The sequence below is a fragment of the Chelonia mydas genome, chromosome 6 (genome assembly GCF_015237465.2).
Source record: "Chelonia mydas isolate rCheMyd1 chromosome 6, rCheMyd1.pri.v2, whole genome shotgun sequence".
Classification (NCBI taxonomy): Eukaryota; Metazoa; Chordata; order Testudines; family Cheloniidae; genus Chelonia; species Chelonia mydas.
In genome coordinates this window covers 88,193,146-88,217,795 of record NC_051246.2, presented here as the reverse complement: position 1 = coordinate 88,217,795, position 24,650 = coordinate 88,193,146, and the positions used below count along the sequence as shown (strand labels likewise).

At 43.2% G+C, this 24,650-nt stretch overlaps 1 protein-coding gene across 1 annotated transcript; it reads left to right on the top strand.

Moving 5' to 3' along the window:
* Positions 1-7,428: 7,428 nt before the first annotated feature.
* On the top strand, positions 7,429-9,977 carry NKX2-8 (NK2 homeobox 8). The gene is made up of 2 exons (XM_007065247.3): positions 7,429-8,037; positions 8,989-9,977. Exons 1-2 carry the CDS (start codon positions 7,875-7,877, stop codon positions 9,519-9,521), a joined length of 696 nt encoding a protein of 231 aa, XP_007065309.1. The 5' UTR covers positions 7,429-7,874; the 3' UTR covers positions 9,522-9,977.
* Positions 9,978-24,650: the final 14,673 nt, after the last annotated feature.

The following is a 24,650-nucleotide window of genomic DNA, read 5'->3' as shown; positions in this document are numbered from 1 at the left end:
TGTTGCAACAGCTTTAATTTGGATTTATATCTCATCTTGCCCTTGATATCCTTTGCCCTTCATTTAGAATCAGATCTGGAACTCTACATACAGTCAGGCAAATGGGCTCTAAGCACAGACTAAAGGGATTGGGTTGTGGGCGCAGGGGGGAGTGGGAGGGGGGTTTGGGATGCTGATAGAATATTTATTCCAGGCCATGGTAGTGGAGCCATTCTGCAGCTGCCACTGCAGCCTCAGGACTACAATAGTTCCCACGGCTGCTGCGCCCCACTCACTCAAGGAATGCTGTTGACCATATAGTGTAAGATCCATCCACCACCACGCCCTGGATGCTGAGGCAAAGGGTCCCAGTGGAGCAGAGCATGAGGGGTTGTGCATCCCCTGCTCATGTCCTCACAATCTCCTTCTCCTTCTCCACAGAGGCAGGGAGGATTTGTCCCTTTGTACATTCCTTGCTTTCTTGAGTTCAGTTTGCAGAATCATTCCTCCTCGTCAATTACACGGACTCGGCAGAAAGCAAATGAAAAACCCAATCCTGCAGTCCTCATTCATGCAAAAGAAGTCCCATTGATTTCCATGCAGAATCAGGTTCTACAACAGAAACTTGTGGGTTACAGAGCAAATGTGAGCCCAGAGACAAACCAGCTGTCTACATATAGTCTTCATCTGATTTGTTCCCCAGCAGCCCCAGTAGAAGGCCCTTAAATATGGCATGGATGTTGGAGATAAAAGTAAAAGAAATTTAGAGCCTTTATAATTCACCATTATAGGAAGAAACCTTTGTCTTCAGGTTTGGCTTTTTGATTTTTTTTTGTATTGTGCTAAATTCAACAAGCGTGCGCGTGTGTGTGTAGATCGTTTTTAAAATACAAAATAAAAATAAAGGAGGAACATAAAGAGGAAAGAGATAAACCTACTAAGGGAATGGGGGGAAACTACAATAAAATACCATTATTCCTCTGGGAGGAAAAGAGATAGAGGCAAATACAATACATACTGGATATAAATGGCATCCTTCTGACATAGTATAATATACACTACAAAACAGCATCCTTATCACAAAACACTCCACAGAGAATATCAATCATAAGACAAAGAGACATGGATGAGTTTAAGGTAAGATTTAAAGACAGGAAGTGAGTTAGGCTCTAAGAGAGAAAGCGAGTTAAGAGATAGCAGAAGTAGGAAAGTTACCTGAAATGAGGGAGATTCACAGAATGAGGACAACAAAGTGGAATATAATTTGGTTTCATACAGCACCTGTCATGCTGAAGGGGTGATATCTGGCTCCCTTTAAGTCAATGACAAAATTCCCATTGACTTCAATGGGCCAGGATTTCACCCAAGGTTTCCTAAGCACTGTAATAAGAGCTGAACAGTGGTAATAAATGGACTGTATGAGCAAAGGGAACAGCCAATACACACTCAATAATATATCATATACAGCTTTGAACATTAAAATCTGTCACAGCACAAGAGAAAGGATGGGTTATAATTAAGGTTCTGACCAGGGAGTCAAAAGATCTTTGTTCATTTTCTGGTTCTGCTCCAGACTTCCTTCATGATATTAAGCAAGTCATAACTTCTCTATGCCCCAGCTCTCCAGTTGCCAAATGTGGTAATAATATTTATTTTCTCCTACTTTTTTCTTATCTACTTAAGCTGTAAATTCTTTGGGGCCGAGTCTGTCCCTTGATATGTATATGTGCAATACCTAGAACAATGGGACCATGACCTCAATTGTTGTCTATAGACACTGCCATGACACAAATAAATGAAACAAATTAATGTAGTAATACTAAAGAGAATATGGGGTCCAAGTACACATCTCTGGCTCTGAGAATACTAGCCAGGGGACCTTTAACTCCCTCCTGGAGAGCAATCAGAAGTGAGCAAGAACCTTGGATTATCATCTCAGCCCAATGAGGTCACCTCTGGCAGTGTAGCCTCCCAAATACTGCACTGCATTCACAGATTCCAAGGCCAGAAGGGACCATTGTGAAAGTCTAGTCTGACCCCCAGGCCATATCACAGGCCATAGGACTTCCCTGGAAAAAAAAATCCTAGTGCATGTCTCTTAGAAATAGGAGTGCACCATTGAGAGGGAACCTCATAGAGTTAGGTTCTCTCAGTCCAGATGCCTAACCAAACTTTCTCTAAAGTACGCCAGTGTATTTGGTCTGCAAAATTGACTGAGAACCTTACAAGAAGAGTGTTTCTTGTCATATTTCCAGTCCTGCCCGTTGCTGTCTGAGCCAGGGCTGCGCCAGAATGTCATAATGAACAACGTGAATATTTCAGCCAGAACCAAAATAACATTTCTTTTTTAGTCCGAGGCGGAGACACAACTAACTACTTGAGAGCAAATGGTCAGTTCAGCATCCCAGATGCATTGATTTACTCAGCCCGCTTTGCAATACTCCACTGAGCAAAATAAATGGCTTCTTTCAAAAAAGTAAAGCATCCCATATTTTCTCAGGTGGTATGAATAATTTTTAACATGGCCTCGGAAGATTGCAAGTTAGGTGCGTGGTCACGCCCAGTGCTACTGACTTGCCACTAAAACAGAGAAGAGAAGTGTGTGTGTGTGTGAGAGAGTACAGAAATAGCACGTTCTCTCTCGCTTTTTTTAGCCGTGGAGGCGGCACCTGATCCTGCACCAAAACGCCTGGGGAAATCAACGGGGATTGACTGAATGCAGCATAGACCCCTCTGAGCTCTCACAGCAAAAGCTTTACAGGACAAAGGGCGTTTCCCTTCGCCAGCATGGCTTCGGTTTGGGGGGAAATCATCATCGTTCGCCTTCCAAAACTGCATATCTTTATTTTTATTGGCGGATCGGTTTTCCGCAAGCTATTTCATTTGAAGCCGGAGTAAAAACGGCTTCGAACAAATTGGCAGCTCTGGATCGAATTCACAACAAGGACTAGATCACGTTCCCTCTTTTCCAATACAGTTTATGTAGGAAGAGTATAGCACAGTTGTTAGACACCGGTTTACCCGCAACCATTTTAAAATCCAGAATGGCCCCTCCGCGAGGAAATTCCCCTCAGTCTAATACAGACGCCAGTAGCTGGGGTAGGGTGCAAAACTTTCACGTAGTTGGGACACATTCCTAATGGGATTTTCTGTGGATGTTCCTAAATCTTCTCAGACTGCATCAAGCAGTAATTACTTAAAAAGAGCTCCATGCTTAAGCAAAGGAAGCTTCTCAGACCCACAGGAAAACCATATTCTTGGAATAAATGAGCAGTGGAAATAAGAATAAACAACACAAATAAACATCGCCGCAGGCGACATTATTGAAATTGAATTATGTGCAGGAAAATTCACGATGATACCAAGTGGATTGCATATTTGTAAGTGAAATGACTGCTCAGACAACTCAACATGCAAATAGCTTTTTCATGGAGCTTTTTCATGAGAGAGGAGTTGAGGAATTCATTCAAACTGTAACCTAAATTTTGGGACTGATGCTGCTCCTATTGGAGTCAATGAAAATGTAGCCATTGATTTTAATGACAGCAGGATCGGGCTCTTTACCTGGACACCATGAAATGAATTAGACATCGATTCTGCAAAGAATGTATGTGTTTTTATGTACACGTACACAGAGCGTGTAAACACACATAGACGTGATACTGTCTGTATGTAGTGTGTGCGTACGTGCCTAGAGAAATAGAAATCCTATGTTTGTATTATAATGTGATACGATTATATAGTATTTTCTGTATTTATGGGGCATACAAAATGTATAGCGTTATGCAAGTTGCAGTTACAGAGACCTGGGAATTGGTAGTGTAACTTTACAGATAAGTGTCTTTATTACTAGTAACTATAAACAAAGTCACTTGTGCTTTAAACTCAATATTAGGAGTATTACGCACTGTTCAACCTGCGTCTCTTCTTGCAAAACGTCCCACCTGATTCTGAAAGTGACTATTCGATCCAAGGTTTCAGAGTAGCAGCCGTGCTAGTCTGTATCCGCAAAAAGAAAAGGAGGACTTGTGGCACCTTAGAGACTAACCAATGTATTTGAGCATAAGCTTTCGAAGTGAGCTGTAGCTCAGGAAAGCTTATGCTCAAATAAATGTGTTAGTCTCTAAGGTGCCACAAGTCCCCCTTTTCTTTATTCGATACAATACATCTTTATCAAAGAGTTTGATCTCGCCATTTGCCAAATGCCCACCGATTAGCAGGGTTGTTTCAGGGAACCGACACCTGCAGACATTAAGAACTTCTAAATGGTTATGTATCTCGGTGGTTTAAACGCTCATAAAAAAGTATTCCAGCTGAAGGTGGAACTCTGAGATAGGAGACATTAAAACTAAGGGAGAGAGAGACGCAGCATTTAAAATGTATCCAAGTAGATCCCAACCAAAACAAGCCACAGCACACTTGAGGTTATTGCATTTTCCTTTGAAACCAAATATTCCGAAGAGATAACAATAGGTAGGTATATTAGACGGTTCAGCGGTTATAAGGGGACCGTTTCTTGTGCTATTTGAGAAAAACTCTCAGAGTAAGAGCAAATATTTGATGCTGAAGAGCTCTTAAGTCTTGAAGAGTACCATTTACTTATTTCTACACAGCAGCGTGGGCTCAGGATGTTAAATAGATTAAAAGGCTAAGAGAGGTCACTGAAGTAGAGACTTTCTTTCTCTCACTCTGACTTTTTTCCCTTACAAAGTTTTTTACACTTTCTTTAGAGGGTGCTTGGCAAACTTCATTTCAGAGCCACCTTGACTACAGTATAAATTTGTGCCTCTGTGAACTCCAAAAAACCCCAGCGCAGTAAGAATATGTTTGCATACGAGATACGAATAAGTAACTTTTCGGTGTCTTTTATTTGGGGGGGGGGGCCTTTACAACTCCAATTCAACGTATTGCCTCACTTCATTGGTACTAGCACCACTGGTTGCCTCTGTATGGCCCCAGGGCCCGACATATTAAATATGCTTTTGTTATAATCTCATTGCTTTGTTTGCAGAGGGATCTGAATCCGTTGCAAACTACCAGTAAGCTGTTATCAGTCATAGCTCGGGAGCGCCACAATACAATACACATTATACTATACATACCTTGTCGAGTGCAGTTTATGGATCTCTGCTGGGATTAAAATGATTAGGAGATACAGGGCCACCTATCCCTGAATGAGTCGTTGCATGGAAGGAAAGCAAGGCATTTCAATTTAATCTCATTTAAAAAGACATAACTAATAAATTTGTATGGACTAGGCTGCAGTAGACGTAAAGCAGAGTCGATAGTGGTTCAAATCCCATTGAACCCTATTGAAAACCATGACAACAAGAAACAAGCTCCGATTTATCCCGGAGAGTTAAAGAACATTGTGAGGAGGCGTCAATCACCTATTATTCCAGATCTGAACAAATGCAAAATCTTGACTGGAACAAATGCTTCCAACAGGTCCAGGACATAGGGCTACATTTCCCCTTTGTTCACAGGCTAGCAGTTGGCATGTATTTGTGTTCCCCTCGGTCCGACCACCCAGGACGTTTGGGAGGCTGATCTTGGAACAGGGAAGATAACTACTGTCACCAGGCACGCTTGATAGGTGGCTCCAATAATCATGGCCTGGGAATCTTTTATATGGAGCCTGTCCAGTCTCCAAGAAATATGCAGGAAGTTGGCCAAAGGGAGCTTTGGGCCCTGTTCATCTAGCCCACAAATCTGTCGGATATAAATCTGTCTCGTTCCCTTGCCATTATCGCTCTGTTTACATTTTCCCTATCAAGTGCAACTGCTTCCAGAAGCCATACCCAGAGCAGTGCGGCGGGGGGTTAATATCATGGGTACTGGTGCGTTTGTTTGGTGTGTATACAGGCCCATTTGAAACGTTACAAGCGAGAGATTAAACTAGTATGTAAATATGACCGTGTAGGTGTCAGAGGCATAACCCGGAACACACTTTTTAACCCACCTGGCCGTTTTGTTTGTACATTTGGCGCGGTCCAAATGAAAGGAGCGCAGCTTGGGAAAGCGAGGTGCCGCCTGGCCCGTAAAGGGCTCCTGTTGCCTCTATTTACCAGGAGCCAGACTTGCACGTTTATTTCTATAGGGCTCCCCGACCTGGGAGCGACACCAGCTCCAGCGGATGGGGCTCGCCTGGAGATCAGCTCGCCCTAGGCAGGGAGAGCGGTTTGTGACTCACATCCACGTGGGATTGCTCTGGCTGGGCTGCGAGCCACCATCACCTGGTTTGAGGAGATGGAAATACGGGGAATAATCCCACCGATTTAAACCAGAAGCACCGGGGTTGACCCCAACTGGTGAACATCGATTATTTATGGCTCGATCATGCCGTTCAAGGCCGACAGTCTCAGGCCTATAATACTGCTGTTTAACGTATGAAAAGCTGACCGGGCTTCTTTTTTGACCCTCAAGTCTCTATCAAAATACCAGTTTGCACGAAGTTAGACGGTGCCCACTGGCTTCACTGAGACCGGCTGAGGGGAGGTACGTGTGAAAAGGCTACATTGAATGGACATGTGGAAAGGCTACATTTGCTTCCTACCCTGAAGCCTTCTCAAGGCCGGCACATTGAAGTCGATTGAAAACACCCCCGATGACTTCAGCGTCGCAGGGTGGAGGCCAGAGAAAATTCCCAAGGTACCAAGTTTCAGAGTAGCAGCCCTGTTAGTCTGTATCCGCAAAAAGAAAAGGGGGACTTGTGGCACCTTAGAGACTAACCAATTTATTTGAGCATAAGCTTTTGTGAGCTACAGTCCACTTCATCGGATGCATTCCAAGGTACCAAGAGTGGGACACACAAGAAGAAAGTCGAGCTGGCGGATGCAACCGCTGCCTTTTAGTGCCTCGCCCTGCCGCGCAGTGCGGAACAGACCTGCTTCGGAGCCAGCGTTTGCTCCTGCGCTTGTTTGGCCCAGTCCCTTTTATACTGTGTCCATCCGGGACAAACCACCCCCACTCTGTGCCTGCTCGCTTCCCTCGCTTCCCCAGCGGCAGGCAGTTCGGTCCCTGCAGCGCCTGGTTTGAGAGAGCAGACCTGGTAGCACTGCATCCTCGCATGATGCTAAAAATAGCGCATCGCTTTCGGAACTGGTTATTTCTCAGGAAAGGTTTTGCGCCTCCCCCCCCCCCGCCCCAGGTTTACACGAGCCCCTGGGAAAGCAGGAGCAGCCAGCCAAATCGATCCCTGACGGGAGTGAAGCCCTTTCCTGGAACGAACCCCTTTTTCGAGTGGAAACAAACGGCTGGAGGTGTGAAACAGCCCCCAGTGGCTTAGCAAAGCTGCCAGTGGCCTGGGGGCTAGCTGCCTGGGCTGCGGTGAGCGAGCCCAATGAAGGCCAGGAATAAAACCAATAATGAATGAACTCCTGCCTGGGGTGGGGGCTGCCGGGGGGCTGGCCAAGCTCTGGGGATGTTCCTGCGCGTAGCAGGGACGGTGGTGGCGTTGGTGGTGGATGGAGGGGGGCGGTTGTTGGTCGCCACATACCACCCAAGATGTTATTCACTGCTAACAATTACCATTATCTGTCCCCACTTTGGGCTAATCAGACAGAATATGTAATGATGAAGCCCGTTTCCTGCTGCTGTCTTTGGGAGGTAACGGGTTATTCTCTCGGCGGGGTTACACCTACTCCCATTAGAGCTTTAGCACTTGACTAATTCAGGTACTTAGCATCCCCCAGACAGGGACGGTTTGAAAGCGGGCAGTGTTTGCAGCGGCGAGGACTGTTTATATAAACAGGACACCTCTGTAAACGACACTAATATTCGGGCTTCGGCTGGGATGGAGCCAGCATCCCCTTGAGTCCGCAGGTTCCCGAGTAGCTTGGCGCAGTTATTTTGTAGCTCCGAGGGAGTCTGTGGCAAAGGCGACCGACCCTACAATGGCCACAGCTGGCAGGATCAGTTTTACGGTGAGGAGCATTTTGGATTTACCGGAGCAGGATGCCACCAACGTCAAGCAGGACTCGGATCGCCACCCGTCAGAGAAGTACGCCAGCTCGCCGTACGGGGAATGGATCGAAAGCGACAGAAACCATTATCTGTGTGAGTATGAAATAAACAGGACATCGCAAGCGTAAAACACTCCGCAGGAGCCAGTCTGGATTTCTTGCAGAACAGTGGTTGAATTGCGGCAATAAAACAGCAGGAAAATACTGACAACACGCTTAAGGGCATATGGGTAGATATAGTTAATGAGATCTGAAGATATATCGGTCTACCTGTAGGCATATATATGTATGTAAATGCTCACATATATACACACCATAAGCTTTAAACTTTATCAGAATTGTCCTTCTCTTTCCTTGCTGCAATTCTATATGTAGTGGAGGGGTTCCAAATCTAATAATACACGTGCTCCAGTTTTCAGTCTGAACCCATGGACAAAATAGAAACAGTATGTAGCCTAATAGGATCCGAGTGGGTAGAAACACGCATCTACACAAGTATCCGTGTATTTATTATTAAGCTGTAACTTTTATAGATTGTGTAAGGTCTGAGCATGTGTCATAAAAAAATAACGTATCACCCCGACCCATGCTTCATATTAAAGTAAGGGAGCTGCAGAAGAAAAGAGATACAGGAACAGCAGTTATGGAAAGAAACATGATAGCTGTTATAATAACCGTACGGCATACCGATATATACAGATTATAAGAAGCCCTGCAGGCTTTACCTATTGTACAGACTGTATACAGAGATTCGATCTTGCACACGGTACAGCTATGACACGTGGAAACGCAAGGCAATCCGATCTTTTCGGTTTAATTTGTTCCCAAATCGGGATTTTAGATAGAATCTCCTGATTCCTATCAGAATTCTTTCGGGCTTTTAAACAACGGTGACTCTCACTGTTCCAATCAGAATGACCCAAGAGCACCTTGCTCACACCAGCATCCCTGCCCCATCTTATCTGTGGGGCTATAGGTACCTGATCCTGCTGGTGGCGGCTACCTGCTCTCCCTCTAACCCTGCCACTGTTGTTGCTGTCCCCAGCTTCTGATGAGAGCGGTCCAGAAACGAGTTTACCCGATTCCACCCAAAGATCGCACCCGCCCCACGGCTCGGAAGCCGAGAAAAAGAAAAAGCGGCGAGTGCTCTTCTCCAAAGCCCAGACGCTGGAGCTGGAGAGGCGGTTCCGGCAGCAGAGGTACCTCTCGGCGCCGGAACGGGAGCAGCTGGCCCATTTGCTCAGCCTGACCCCCACCCAAGTCAAGATCTGGTTCCAGAACCACAGGTACAAAATGAAAAGGGCTAAAACGGAGGGGTCCTGCAGCACCGAACTCCAGCAGCCCCCTCTGCTCAGGAGAGTCGTGGTGCCGGTGCTGGTCAGGGATGGCAAACCGTGCCAGAGCTGTACCCCCAGCCCGGGAGCGGCGGCGGCGCAGGACAAGCTGGGCTGCAACACACAAACTGCGTTCGCAATCCAAGGGTACCAAACCTTCCAGCCCAGCTCCGCCGCTGCCCTGAGCCTCTTCCCGGCCTACCAGCACTTAGCACACCCTGCCATCGTCTCCTGGAACTGGTGATGCTGCCTAACCTTCCTGAGCTAAACTGAGGGGGGTGGGGCGAGGGGATCAAGAATCAAGCGAATTTCGTTGCCCCAAGCTCCTAAATCAAGATTCTGGGATGAAACTGCAGGTGGATCCGCAAGAGAGGCGAATCCACATCAGTGTGGACTGGTATTTGGGACGCAACCTAGGGCTGTTTTGTTTTCTTAAAGCACGTTGTGAGCATGGCTAGCCAGGGATGTGTTTTGTTTTCCTTTTGGGGCATCCGTTTTAGAGGGTGGACGAGAAAACGATAATATTTGTAAATCCTGTGCGACTCCTGTTGCCATGCGAAAAGCTATGTGTAAAATAAATACATACAATAGTGGTTTGTACCTAAAATAGTTTATTTTAAAATAGATTATTCTTCCAGTGACTAATAAACCGATTTTGGGGGGCAAATAAAATCCTCCAGGACAAGTGTCTTTTTGAACATTCACGCTCCCCTTTAGCTTCATTGTTGTGTGATGAAGAGTAAGATTCTCTTAAATGTGCTAAATAAATTACATGTTTGTCATTATACTTGACCCTCACGCTCCAGTAACACACAAAGTTTGCTACAAACACCTAACTTTAAACCCGATGACGTTATTATACCTGATCCCCCCCAAAAAATCCCTTTTAAGATTAGTCTATTGTACATTCACTTGGGGCTTTGTTGGTTGGTTTTTTGTTTTGTTTTTTTTGTTTTTGTTTTTTGTTTTTGTTTTTTTTTTTGGAGTCTAATGAGGTCTCATGTTGCTTTGATGTATTAAATGCTTGTTATTTCCCGATTAGGTTTTTATCGATCTCTGTTTCCAGCTACAGAGTATGATACCTACTGCAATTCAGCCACTTTTGCACTGACATATTTTTAACCAATTTCCATCAATTTTTTCGAAACAGGATCCAGGCTAGAGCGTCTCAGGATTTCAAGCAAATCTGCAGAATTATACTTACAGCTCCCCGTATATCTGTAATATTTTTAGTCGGAAAGAATGACCAAAAATAAGTGCGCGTTCCTTCGCTTCATGTCCCTTTGCTAACCACAGATTTGAAAATGCCTTTTAAGGACAAACGAATACATCTTATTGTAACATACAAATGGCTTGATGCTATTGGATTTATTCATTTCAAACACAAGCAGTTGCCCTACCAAGAATCTTGGGAAAGATTCCTGGAATATTCGCCCTGTTCTGATTCAGACAAAACTCCCTTTTCGCTTCATCCGGAGCTTTGTCTGAGTAAATGGCCCAGAAGGGACCCATACGTCTTGCATAGAAAATAGAGACATATTTGACGGAGCAAGATGCACGTCGTCTACACACGTTGGCTGAGGCTAGCAGCCAGAGAGAAGAGCTTCACATCAGAGCCGCCAGAGAAGTTAAAATGCGTGGCTGTGGCTGTTTACCCCTAAAACCTCTCCTCTTTGCTCTGCCGATGGACAGTTGTAACAGGGTCAGTCTTAATTTGAAAAGAATCGGCACGGACAAGCTAAGGGGGAATTAAAGTGCAATTTAATTTGTCCAAGTAGAGAAGGAGGGGTAGTTGGGGAGGGATAGTTCAGTGGTTTGAGCATTGGCCTGCTTAACCCAGGGTTGTGAGTTCAATCCTTGAGGGGGCCATTTGGGGATCTGGGGCAAAAATTGGGGGTCGGTCCTGCTTTGAGCAGGGGGTTGGACTAGATGACCTGCTGAGGTCCCTTTCAATCCTGATACTCTATGATTCTGTGTGGAAACAACTCCCTCCCACATACACACCTTATCTATCTTTTTAAAACAATTGGCCCGTTTTCTCCTACATGGGTTTCGCTTCCCATGATTTCAAACTCTATCAGATCCTACACGAAGGATACGTCAGCAGGGAGGCTACTCAGTTAATACTATCGGAGCAAGGGGATATGGCGGGATTTACCAGTGTGAATGAGTGAAATGATTGTTTTCCCCACAAGCATTGGTAGACAGGAGCAGGATCCAGCGGTCTTTAAGCTAAATACCCATTGAAATAACAAACCCACCAACCGAAAATCATCTGATTGATTTAAAAATGCTAGATGCGCCTTAAACCGTCTGCAGAACTGGACCAACCACCTGCTGTTGGTGTCACTCCGAGGCTGCAGCCCTCCCAAACACCCGCTGGGAAAGGGCAGTTATCTGCATTAAGCGCGGCACCGCGGCAACTTTCAGGCAGAGCAATACGGTCCTAGAAGCGGCGCCGATTTCGCTCAGCGTGGGATTAGTTCTGATCCTGTGTGTCTGCTTTGTCTAACCTAAGAAGCGCCCGGTGATGTACCCTATAGGTCCCCCATTCCACTCCACTCTTAAGTCAACGGGGGTCGAACCACTGACTTCGACTGAGCGGGATCAGGTCCCAGACTCGTTTTCTAGCCCTAGCAGGCTTTGGATGCAGAAATTAGCCTCTCAGGAGACTTATTTTCTGATTTCCAAGCCGCGCCCGGCCCCCTCTCTCCTGGCCCTCTCCTTGTGAGTTGGGCGGCGAACGCCCCCTTTCAGTCATCAGATCAGCGGTTTGATCATCTCCAAGCCCCTGAAAAGATGCACCGAGAAAAGCCCACAAACCCCGCTGTGGGCCCAGCCCGCAGGGAGGAAACGGGTGCGGGTGGTGAGTTCAGGACGTGTGGCGGAGTGAGCTGCGGAGTGCGGTGCGGACGGGCTCGTGTGGCCTGGATGGAGCACGTAGGATGGCCCTGTCTCGTCACCTGTTTCCCCCCCTCTCTTCCCTCCCTTCTCTCCCCACCCACCCCCCCTTTTTTGTCTCAGCTGCTGGCCACCTTGTCTTCCATGTGGATGGGGTTATCTTAGAAGAATCTCCCAGAGAATGGCTCCTTAAACCTCCTTTTGTCTTGGGAGTTGAAAAGAGCATTGTTATGCTTGAAAAGGACCTAGACAAAATCCGCACTGTTTCGATTCAGGACTGTTTAATCAGTCCCTAGTGACAATTTTATGGGTTTTAGGCAGGACAATGGTATCTTTTAAAACCTTGTGGCCTTCATGAAGACAAAGGGCTCGAATTTTATGGGCTTACAACTCCAATTAGAACAGTGCCAATGTGTATGGGAGATTATCAAATTTGTATCATAAAACCCCTTTATAATAAATGATTGCTGGGGGGAGGGGAGAGGGGCAGAGGCTTCAAGCAATAGACTTTGTCAAAGGTATGTTTGAAACTGCACATGGTGTTTTACATTTTATCTCTCAGATACACAATTCTCTAGAACGAGCCGATGTGAAAACGGAACTATTTAGTTATCTGAAATGAAAAAACCCAGAGAGGGCACCACTGAAATAATCGATCCCAGAGCCCATTCCCTTGACACCTAGGGCCTTCTCGTTACTTAATTCGAAGTTCAATGTTCTTCTAAGGTAGACATCACACAGGCATTAAAGTAGCTCCTATAAGTTTGCTGAACTTTATATGATCACTATTCATTAGAAAGCCTAACTTGGCTATTTTAGGACCAAATTCCTTTGGCAAAGTGGAAGGGCTGCTTTATTTATTTATCTCCCTTTGTGTCACAGACAGACTGCAGTGGAGTCATTTAATTAATGTATTGTCTTAAATAGGCACTGGGTGCACATAAGATATAGGTTCTGTGCAACATTAAACACGGTAAAAGTCTCAAATTAGTAGGGAAGGCATAATTCACAGATTATTAAAGGGAATGGTACAAGGTTGCATGATTTGTGGAAGTGAATGATGGTGATGGTTGCACAGTGAAAAGTTTAAAGGCAAAATGTAGTGTAATAAAACAGCATTTAATTGCTGCATCTAATTAAAAGCAGGAATAAATTACAAAAAAGAAAAGGAGTACTTGTGGCACCTTAGAGACTAACAAATTTATTTGAGCATAAGCTTTCGTGAGTCTGTGACACAAAGGGAGATAAATAAATAAAGCAGCCCTTCCACTTTGCCAAAGGAATTTGGTCCTAAAATAGCCAAGTTAGGCTTTCTAATAAATAGTGATCATATAAAGGTCAGCAAACTTATAGGAGCTACTTTAATGCCTGTGTGATGTCTACCTTAGAAGAACATTGAACTTCGAACTAAGTAAAGGGAAGGCTCTAGGTGTGAAGCATGCATCCTATGAAGTGGGCTGTAGCTCACAAAAGCTTATGCTCAAATACATATGTTAGTCTCTAAGGTGCCACAAGTACTCCTTTTCTTTTTGCGGACACAGACTAACACGGCTGCTACTCTGAAACCTTACAAAAAATAGGCATCTTAAATGTAGTAAAGAGGAATAATATATATATATAAAAAAACAAAAACCCACCACTCAGGAAGCCATCAACTTGATAAAAGGATAAGGTTGGAGACTGACAAGAAAGGAGTCTCCTCCTTAGAAAAAATTTGAAATCAGAAATTTTATATAGTCACTGTAAGAAAAATTCTATATTGTGTTAATTGCTAACTTAACCAATGATTAACTCATCTTTTATATATGTAGATAGTTGTAATTAGATGGAGAGATGTAGATCTGATTTGAATCTTTCTCTGCCTTCCAGTGTTTTCTAATAGGAAAGTTGATGATGCTTTCAGTCTTATTCTGCATCAAACTTGGCCTCTGATGACAGGTAAAATTAAAATTCCAACTCTGCATGCAGAGAAAAAGCTAGTTGCCTATCTGCATCTTTTAATGGCTAAATACTTTTAAAAAATCTGGCCCCCAGATCAATTGCTCTCTCAAACATACGTGCAGTCCCACTGAAATGAATGAGTAAAGGTGGCAGAATCAGGCTTTTAATGGTGATACTGAATCAGTAATTGGTATTGCTAAAATCTTCAGAAATCCTTCTTGGATATTTATTCTTATTTAGCTATCTAAGGGCCCGATCCTGCTCCCATTGAAATCACTAGCAAAACTTACTGACTCTGGACTAGCACCAGAGGTATTACAACCACTCACTAGAATTAACCTTCAAAAAATGTAGAATAGTTTTAAATGTGCACATATATTATTCAGTGCAGATCTATTGGTATGGTTTATTACAGCATTATGTATTTGTCTGATTATGTATGTGGCTATTAATAGTCTCTGGCTGCATTCTCAATACATTTAAAACACCACAAAAGAAAAAAAAATGACAATGGTCACCTCAAAAACAGAATTCCTCAACCCACAAAGGAAACTCACTACCCTTATCACTTATTTGGGGAAAGCTCCAGTGAATAGGTTAGTCTCGCACTATGTCTTGGTTAACAAACTCAGACTTTGTTATGAATGAAGCAAATTCCAGAGCTGAGGGCTCTCCACTAACTTCCCTGCCTCCTGCTCCCTAGAGCTGCAGCCTGAGGACTGTTAGGGAGAATATCCCAGCTGATCACAATTGCTAAAATGGTGCTCAGGGAAATAGCAGGGCTTTGTATTCCATGCAGAAACAAACCGGTAACTATTGTAGTCTGTAGAGGAGCCCAAGTCTTAAATACTCCAATTAAGTTATTTTGCAATAGCTTAAATTTCTGTGTAGTCTACAGAGGAATCCCATTCCGTTAATCCAGTTTGGAGATAATGAAACTGGGATAGCAGTGGTGAGAGCCACATCCAAAAGGTAAGGTAAAAACTCTTAACCAGACTCAAATAGGAAAAAGCATTTCTAGCTCCTGCTGCTACTTGAAAATCCAGGAACAGCTGAGGATCCCATGAATTTCAGACTGAGAGCCTTATTTAACAGTACTCTGACATCCCTTAACCTAGAGGCCAGATACTCTGTTTTCCTTCTCTTCTAGATGTTTCTCCTGACTCACCAGCATTACTTCCATTTCCATCTTAAATGCATTGAGCTTCAGTTAGAATGCTTTCTTCCAAGCTTCTGTCTTGATCAGACAACGGTAAAGCAAAGACCATGTAAAATCAGATGTAGATCATGTAGATCAGATGAAGGTCAGAGGTATAACCGAGTGCCATTGGAATCATTGATGCCATGTTGGCTCAAACATTCTCATTTAATCACCTAGTGACTTTACTCATATTTTGCACAAAAGGGGCAATACAGAACTTCATCTGAGAGCAAATATATCAGCTGAGCAATCTTCCACAAGGGAAGGAATGGGGCCCACTCAAAAACATGAAACTGTAGTAGGAGTAGTGTACTAGAGGAGAGTGGATCAACAACATTTCTGACCAATGGCATTAAAAGCTGCTGACAGTTCACCAGGGACAACTAGCCTTTGTCCATCATTAGGCAGAGATCATTGACCTATGGGAGCATGTACCTTCTTGCCATATTCATACCTACACCTAGATTGACAGGGGACAAGAAAAATCAGAGTACTGTAGATAGATTACACCAATATTACTTTTCCACAGCCTTCTTAACCATTTTCCCCCCAAACAGGAGAAGATTATATACAGGACATTAACTGACAAAACTGTCAGTATCAAGAGTTTCTTGAGCAAGAGTTGGGAAAGCACTCATCTGAGTGAAGCCAGAACCTAGTCCTCCCATGAAGAGACAGTAACAATCTGATCCAACAAGAGTCCCCACATTTGTTTTCTTTTACTAGCAATGTGGAGAATGACTCCATCTCACAGGTTGTAGTCAGAAGATTTGAAACAAACACTCTTCATGAGCAAAACTGGGCAAAATCCACTGAGAAAAAAAACAAACCACTAGGTTTTCTATTTCACCAGAAAGGTCTCTTCTCACTGGAGTCAGATGGTTTATCCAGAATCTGATTGATCTTATTTATAGACAAACAACAGTACACATGAGTAAATCATTAGAAGAAAACAGAACAAAAGTACACAGAAGAAAGGAAGCAATAGGTAAGTAAAATAGAGTCATTCTCACTAATGTAGGAGGGGCAGGAAGTCCATGGAATGTCTTTATCTCTGGAGTTCCTCACAGTGAGAAAATATTGACTCTGTCATTGACTGCAGGAGACCCAGATTAATCAAAATGTCCACTTCTCAGAACATTTCCACTGATTGGGACTTCACCGACAATATTGTGGAGGATAAGAAATCTTTCTTGGCCTTTACAAAAGCCATGGCATAGGATCCCAAAAATATTCCATGGCACTAGATGTTAGACTCCATATGTGACTACTGCTCTTTCCTTCTCACTTAGTTTTTCTTCTGTTGAAGGTAACCTGTACACTAAGATGACCTGGGTACAAAAGGATGGAATGGATGCTTAGGATCCACTATATTTCTAATTTAGGACACACATTGATTGCAATATCCTAGAAAGCCAATAGACTGGACCTGTAAAATACCTGCAGAATTATTGTCTTCATTCTTACAGGTGTGTAGTATCTACTTTTATGATGACAGTCCTAGTAATAATTGGAAAAAGATATTACAAATATATGTAATGTAAGTTTTTTTTTATACAGAAACTAGTCTGTCCATGACCTGAATATGTATTAAAGGGAAGAAATTCATCTTTCTATAAACTATATTAATATATGCAATTACATTATTTAATTTTGCTATATTGGACATTAATTTTGGTACAACAACATACTGTGTGTAGCAAATTGAATAATATCTTTCTTACACTAAAAGAACATTTGAAGAAAAGGAATCTACCATTACGGTATTTATTTTTTTACATTAGGTTAGTCACCAGATATCCCAATCACTTTTCTTGTCTCTTTCTAAAAATTGTAATCAAAACATTTTGATTGCATTGTTATGAGACCTATCTACTGTATCTTTTTGTAGAGACTTGCATGGATTTTTTTATTCCCTTTTACTAGTGCCAGTTTTCTATATGCATCAAATATCATCTATAGCTACATCACATGCTCATACCTTTCCAAACATTCCCAGCAGAAGTGAAGTTTCCCAAACAGGTTGCAACTTGGTTTGGAAAGATGCCCACAGCTAACAATATACCCTTCTGGAAGGTGTTGATTTTTCGCTTGTGTTTGTTTGCATGCGTTCATGTAGAGCTGCCAACTGAACACTTCTGCTGTCTGCAGGACACCATATCCTTCTAGGATAGGTGGTCTGCCGCTACTCTTCCAAAAACACATCTGTTGCTGCTGCTATTTTGGCAGAAATTGCCAGCTCGTTCTTGTTTTTTCTGTTTCCCAGCAGTTTCTCATAGATCATCTTGATGTTGTGTTTTCTAATGTCCCTGCATGCCCATTGCCTTTGGCACAACACTATGTACAATTGTAATGGTGACATTGCTATCCCTTTCTGTCTCTTAACTTCTCTTCTGCCAATCTCAGGGCATTTTGTTAACTTTACAGTTTAATATCTTATGTCACAATTTCTCCTCCCTCTTATTCCCCTGCAGACATTTTTATGGTGTGTTTGTCTGTTTTTCTTCTGTTAGAGGTAGAGAATTAAAGTTATTTCATTCTTCCCCTTCATTTGAATCAGGATCTTATACCTTACTATAGCTTTAGTCCGATAGATTTAACATTAACGTCTTTGATATTGTCTGATGTGACAATCAGGTGAAATTCATATCCCCATTGAATAATCTGCATGACCACTTCTACAAATAGCTCTTATAATAATTGTATGTTTACAATTATTTTAGTGTTTGGCTATTGAAGAAATTAATTTACTTTTTTCCTATTTCAAAGTAATCTAATAGCTTGATTTTTTTTTTAAGTTTTCACATTAAAATTCAGTGATGATAGTGAAATGGTTCCCGTTTGGTAATTTAATAGCTCATCTAGGTTTGTGTAGTCTTCCAGCATTACTGGAATTCTTACGCAATTGTGGTATCCACACTTCAAGAAGAATGTTGATAAATTGTAGAGGGTTCAGAGAAGAGCCATGAGAATGATTAAGGGATTGGAAAACATCCCTTCTGGTGAAAGACTCGAGGAGCTCAATCTGCTTAGCTTGTCAAAGAGAAGGTTATAGCCTGACAAGCCACCCTTTAAATACCTACAGAAATGTGGTAATAGGGGGCTTTTCAGGCTACAGAGAATGCTATAACCAAATCCAGTTGCTGGAAATTGAAATCAGATAAATTCAGACTATAAGTACAGTGCAATTTCTAAAACACTGAGGGTAATTAACCATTCATCAAGGGTTGTGGTGGATGGTCCACCACTGGACATTTAAAAATCAAGATTGGATGTTTTGCTAAGAGACATTCTCTAGTTCAGTCACAGTTGGACTTGAAGTGGGAATTAATTCAGGAAAGTCCTATGGCTTGTGTTATGCAGGAAGTTAACTAGATGATCACAATGATCCCTTCTGGCCCTTCATACACTCTTATGATCTCTAGGTGTCAGAATGGCCCCTGTTATCATCCACTACAAATTATGGCAGCCCCAAGGCTGCTCTAATTTATGCTGGGATTCAAACTGGTCACTGTCTGGCCCCTGAATCAGAGAACCACAAAGGTTACTTAAAACTATGTTGGTCTTCCATCCACTCCTTCTGGGCTGCACTGAGTGCAGGCTGAAAGCAGCCCAGCATCAGGCCCAGATGCTATAAGCCACCCAGAGCTTAATTGCTTATTCATGAGAATTGCTGAGCACTCAAACATCCATTTGGCTAAATTGTAACCCTTTAGCACTGGGAGAATGGAGCCACCAACCATCATGCTCTGTAGCTACTTATCCTCATCCTCTCCCCAGAGGAGTTGTCAATGCCTATCACTAGCCCCTATTGTCATATATAGGGCAATGGAGAGTCTGGAGAGTAGGGGAATGGTGTCTCCTCCAACATACACATGTGTGCAAGTAGAATAAGTCTACAGAGCCAGTTGTCTCATCTGAAGTAGAAACAAGGTTGCCTTGGGGAAATAGGGTGAGGCCTTTGAGCAAAAGGAAATTCCCCTTCCAAGGCAGCCCACATGAAAGGGGGTGCTTCAGAGTCCTCTCCATCCTTAAGCCACCAGCTAACTTTTTTTTGCGGGGGTGTCTCCGGCTAGGCTTCCCCCCCACCGACTTCTCCATGGGGATTACTGTATCTCCACAGGTGAGACAGGGAGTCAACATTCATGGAGAAAGAAGGATGTAGAGAGGATTTGTATTACCCCTCCAGCAATTTTGGGAGATCCTACAGCAGAGCTGCACTGAGCAGCTTTACCCGCTCTTCTGGGGCAGCCAGATCAGCCCTGCTAATGTAGATTTCTCCCTTAGAAAGTGCCTCTTAGTCCCTCATAAAACAGGATAAAGATGTGGCCCACTGACATTGTTGGGAATTGTGGGTGTTAAGAGCATATCTGGATTGAGCCCAGTAAAGGGTCTTACAGCAGCTGGTAGAAATAACCGAACGAGCAGGAGGCTGAGGAAGTGTATTTGCGGTTCTAGCTCTCTCTGTCTCTGCCTTCCCCGTTACCCCCCTTACCCCTGACTATGCTTGCTACAGCATTAGACCAATAGCTTCTCATAGCAGCAACACTTTGCATTTTTCGCTATTGTCACTGTACAAGCCAATCATGTAAAAATAGTACATTGGCTTGGCAGGTGTTTCTGTTTTGAACATGAATTAAATAACTTTTTATTGTCGTCTTCAAAGCCTTTTTATGGTCATTTACTGAGTGAAAGGGGTTCTGATTTTGAGAGCATCTGCCAGAATGTGTTTGATCCAGTCATCATTTCTTCAGAAAAATCATGCACCTGCAGCTAGAGTGCAAGACACAGTAAATTGTCCATCATGCACTGCACGTACAACACTGCCTTCCTCGTCAGTGATAACAACAGCAGGGGAGAGATCTTGGGAGTTAAGCTGCACATTGATTCAGTCTTGTTGCTGTGCGAATCTTGGAGATGAAAAGTGCAGTTTGATACCATTTTTTAAAATTGATTTTTAAATGATTTGTTATTCATAATTAGAGCTGGCCAGAAAAGGGAATTTCTGTTTTCCAGGAAATTCTGAGTTGTCCTTATTTTATTTAATTGCACATGGGAATTAAATGTCAACACAGTGGAAGTTCTGGTGAAACAAAACAATCTGTTTTGGTGCCCCCTCCACAGCCAGCTAGGTAGCAGGCAAGCTGGGTTGCCAGCCAGCCTGCCTCATTTCCACCAAAAGCTTAGACGGAATCCACAAGCTCCCATGGAATGTGTCAAATTCTGTCAAGTCAGCATTGTCTGATGGAGGAGAGTTCAGCTGGAAAATTTTCCACCAGTTCTATGTATAATATAGTAGCACCTAGAGCAGCGGTGCTCAAAACTTTTCTTATTGCATACTTCCTTCCAGATCTACCAGCTACCTGCATACACATACCCTTCTCATCACTGATACAGGGTTGTGTGGTCTTCTTAACACTATCTGTCTTTAGCCCTCTGTCCATATTGCACTGGTACATACAGATATTGTTATAGGGTGACATATACAACCAAAAAAAGATCCTGACTAAGTTGTGGGCTCAGTTAGACTGGACAGTTGCTGGGCAACTGAACCCATACTGTACGGTGATTGGAGGTGAGGGCTATGTACAGCCGTATATCTCTGTTCTCATTCTCATCTTGAAGTAAATTAACTACAATATTTTATATAACAAATTCCCACAGAGTTTTAAAGCTTTATCAGAGTAACCTATTATGAAAATACAATACATAAAATAATAAATAAAATCCACCATTACACAGTTTCTCCCACATACCCCAGAGGTGTGTGTTGCATACAGTTTGGGAACCCCTGGCCTACAGGACTCAGTCAGGCCAAGGGGTCCTCTTGCGCTAGATGCTGTAGACATGAAGTAAAGAAACAGCCCTTGCCCTGAGGAACTAGATTAGTAACAAGAACCAATCAGTGGTTGAAGCAAACTGATGGGGGAGTGGAGGTGTGTATGGATATATGGGGGGGGGGGGGGGGGCAGAAATGAGAATATCAGCACATTTTCATACAAATGTGCCCCTGCCTATCAGTTATCAGTTGGCAGTGTTGTGTAGGCATCACAGAAGGAAGTGAAATTTAAGGAGGGATTTGGAGGAAGAGACAGTAGTAGCAGTATAATTTTCTTCAAGGTTTTATGCCACACATAAGGGATTCCACAGGAAATAGGGTATTAAAGGTCAAAGTGAATTTATAAACTTCCAATATGAAAGACACATGCCAGTATTTGGAATGTTCTCTTCCCAGAGGGTATATTTTGACAGGTTTGTTTTTAGCAGCTAAGATATTTGTTTCATTACCCCTTTCTGATGAAGCCTGCCGTAGAGTGAACAGATCAAATGGCAGAAAGTTGAAAAGCATTGTATGTGAAAGTGTCAGTAGTTCCAGACACACTAAAAACTAAACTAGTTAACAATGGAATCTTTACACTATAAGAGAGAAATTGACTAAATACTGCTGGGTCACTCTGTGCTGCCTTGCCTGAAATATTGCTCTGCCATCTGTCTCTCTCCTGGGACATGGTGCTGCCAATACTCTCTCTCACCTCTGATACTCATTCCCATTTCCCCCACAAAACTATCAATGAAGTGATGGACTCATAAAAATCCATTTCACCATGGGGATTTGTGAAAGACAATCTGTGACAGAAGAAGTTTTTAAATAACAGCCCTTGATACCTCAAGTCAAACAGTCAGTCACATGTTGTAGATGAAACTGGTTTTTTAGTCAGGAACTTTAAGGATGGTGATTGCATTAAACACTTGATATTCCTGTGAATGTATATTTGGGGAAGATGCCTGGTTAACCACTCACGGTCTTACAAGGCCTCATTTTCAGTATCACCAAGCGCAAAATGTTAAAAATACAAAAATACAAAAAAACAACACAACCCAGCAACCCCAAAACACCACATGAATCAAGCTTCAAAAGTCATGGGATTGGTTTAAAAATATGGCTTTTTTTTAAATGAAAGCTGAGAGTCTCATGTGATTACATGTTTCCAGGAACTGGTGCTCTAAGGAAAAAAAAAAACAAAAAAACCCCCCCACACTAAATATTGTGAGAATGATAAAATCATGAGAGTTGGCAACACTACAGTTTCAAAGGGAGGCCCTAAGCTGCCTGCAAAATGTGTTCCTTGTGTGTTCAAAACCCCACCTGTGAATGCCAGTGGGCATGTAAACATACCAGGCAGAGGTACGACTACCTAGCTAGTGTGCACAAAGCAGTGCTAGTGTGCACACACAGGTTTTGCACACACCCAATTTAAATGAAAAGATAGTCAGGAGGAAAAAAGATAAGTTACTTAGAAATTGAACAGAAGAAGCATTAGAATCACTAAAGGCAGAGGCTGCATTTGCACTAGAGATGGAGGTGTGATTCCCAGCTCAAGCAGTCGCACACATACCCACACTTGCAGTGATTGAGCAGTGCAGCTGAGGCAGCATGAGCAGTGGGACAGGCTAGCCACCCACCATGCCTCGGGTTTCGTACGGGATGTAGTCGGGTGGCTAGCCCATCCAGCTGCTCATGACACAGTAGCATAGCTGCAATTTTTAGCATGCTAGCTCAGAGCTAGTGCAGGTATGTCTCCCCGAGCTGGAAATTACAGCTCCAGCTTCAGCATCCACATACCTAGACGTGAATGGACGTTAGTCATAATTTTGGACTAGCTTGTACAATCACAAGCCTTGTGTTATTAAGGAGCAGTATGTAAGGGAGCATGCACACTACTCCACTCCTTCCTGGGGTGCAGCCTACTTCCCCAGGCAGGCACACAGTCAGCCAGCTTTGCTGGCCTGAATATGAGGGATGTGGAGGCAGGACTCCAACTACTCCTCCCTCACCTATTGGTATGTCCTGTTCTCCCAGGGGAGTAGGGAAGGCACAGTCCTGAACTCCCTTGGGTGGAGGGGCTAGAATTCACCCTGCCCTTATGTAGGTCATACAAAGATGGGGAATGCTCCTTATTCCCTTCCACTATGAACCTGCATATGAGCCTCCCACTATGAGCGAGGCAGAATCCAGCCCTTTATTATTTTAAAGAAAGACTATGTAAATTAAGAGTTTGTTGCAATGCTAACTGATAACAGTAAATAACATAAGTAGAGCAACACCTTCTGGAAATTCTTAATGGAATCTTATTTTATATTCTGGTTTGTTTCTTTTCCAATTGACCTGGAAGCTGCAAACCAGTCTATTTACATGCTCCATTTTTGTGATTTATTTCTGTACATTGTTAATACACTATATTAAAAAAAATAACACCTCATGGGTGCAAAGTTAGAGGCTGTTTGAGAACACTTTACAATGTTGGCCCATAAAGTCATAATCAAAGGGCTCAGGAAACTTTTTGAAGTTCCAAAGGAAACACTGCATCTGGAAAGCACAATTATTGAGAATGCAGATCAAAGGGAGCTATGGATTCCATCCCCAGCGTTTATATAATACGTGCATTTGAGAACTGATTATGGTAAATGGCTTGCTTGAAGAATGTTTGCTCAGTAGAGCAGGAGGGAAAGTATTGTCCCATCAACGAGGAGTTTCCTTTATCTGTTCTACGGCAGAGTTCAGTTAAGAGAGCCAAAGTGTGTTAGCTCAGTAGAGATACAGAGACTGGCCTAAGTGAGGACAACTTTGCCAACATTTTGATTTGTGGGGTGCTGAAAATACTCTATTCCACAGGCCAAAATAATAGCTGCCCAGGTGTGGGTGCCCTATGGGGATAGGAAATGAAGCATGGAGCTTTTCCCTCACCACAGTTTCCATGCAGGAGGCAAACACAATTTGGCACCTAGTGCTTCCTAAATACAAAGAGGACCACTTATGTTCGCCTCCCAGAGACAGGAATTCTGAGCTGTGCAGGAGCAAAGCTGTTCCCTCACCCCCTGCACCAAACAGCTACTAGAGGGCTGTGCTGGACAGAGCATATAGTATGCCCATTATACAGATGTAGAAAGCGCTGTTGGTGACGGGTTCCCCCCAAAAGCCTGTGGAGGTATTAGCTCTGCTTCTGGCCTTCCTAGGCATAATGGGCCAGATCCTCAGCTCGGTGTAGCTCTATTAAACGTTAGACCCTCCCTGCTGAGGATGGGGCCCAATAGAGCCAACTCCTGCCATTCAGGTAGTACATCTCCTTTCCCTCCTCTTCATTTATACAGCTCTGGCCCATGCCTTGTTTTGATCGTTGTTACGAGGGGGGAAAAAAAAGATATGGAATCTGTCTAACATTCAAACACAGACAAGACTAGAAACAAACAGATCACGCACAATTGTTTTTAAAAAGTTTATGTGCCCTGCTCTGTGTCTACTTTGAAGGTGCACACTAAGCAAGTTATTTA